The 552-nt window shown below is 32.1% G+C and overlaps 1 protein-coding gene across 1 annotated transcript in view; it reads left to right on the top strand.

Moving 5' to 3' along the window:
- LOC108754621 (BTB/POZ domain-containing protein 6-B) overlaps positions 1-552 on the top strand; it is a 22,067-nt gene that overhangs the window by 17,950 nt on the left and 3,565 nt on the right. The window contains exon 4 of the mRNA XM_018497056.1: positions 155-327. Coding sequence (XP_018352558.1) covers positions 155-327 — 173 coding nt within the window. The remainder of the gene's footprint in view (positions 1-154; positions 328-552) is intronic.

Below are 552 nucleotides of genomic sequence, written 5' to 3'. Positions count from 1 at the left end.
GAAGATCTAAAAATATAGGATTATTTTTCTTTACAAAAAAATATTAGTACTACATAATCGAACTTTAGTATTTGCTAACATGAAATCTATTTGGAATTACATCGTTCGCATATACAAATATACGCTGTAATAATAATTGTAATAAATTATGTAGGCTGGATTACCTGGTGATTCGTGGACATATTCCGTCGAGAGGGAACGATTGGCCAGAAGATCAGAATGGTGTCGGGCAATGCTTACTGGTTCGTTCGCTCCTCCATTGACAGATTCGCCGCCGTTATTGCGATTGGAGTATGTTGACAAGCGAGCATTTGACCACTTTCTCAAGTAAGTATTAACTTAAAAAAATACGGAAACCAAAAGATATATCAGATAAAATATTTCATATAAGAATTTATATAAATTTACAGTTATATAGATACATATAAATTATGTATTTACATAATATTATATGATTATACATATACATATATATATATATATATGTGTGTGTGTGTATATATGTTGTATATACCGCTAGCCTGCTGCTGCGCTTGCTGCTGCTGCACTTGC

The sequence above is a fragment of the Trachymyrmex septentrionalis genome, unplaced genomic scaffold, assembly GCF_001594115.1.
Source record: "Trachymyrmex septentrionalis isolate Tsep2-gDNA-1 unplaced genomic scaffold, Tsep1.0 scaffold80, whole genome shotgun sequence".
NCBI classification, from domain to species: domain Eukaryota; kingdom Metazoa; phylum Arthropoda; class Insecta; order Hymenoptera; family Formicidae; genus Trachymyrmex; species Trachymyrmex septentrionalis.
The sequence above is the reverse complement of the archived record's forward strand: the minus strand, read 5'-3'. Positions and strand labels throughout refer to the sequence as shown.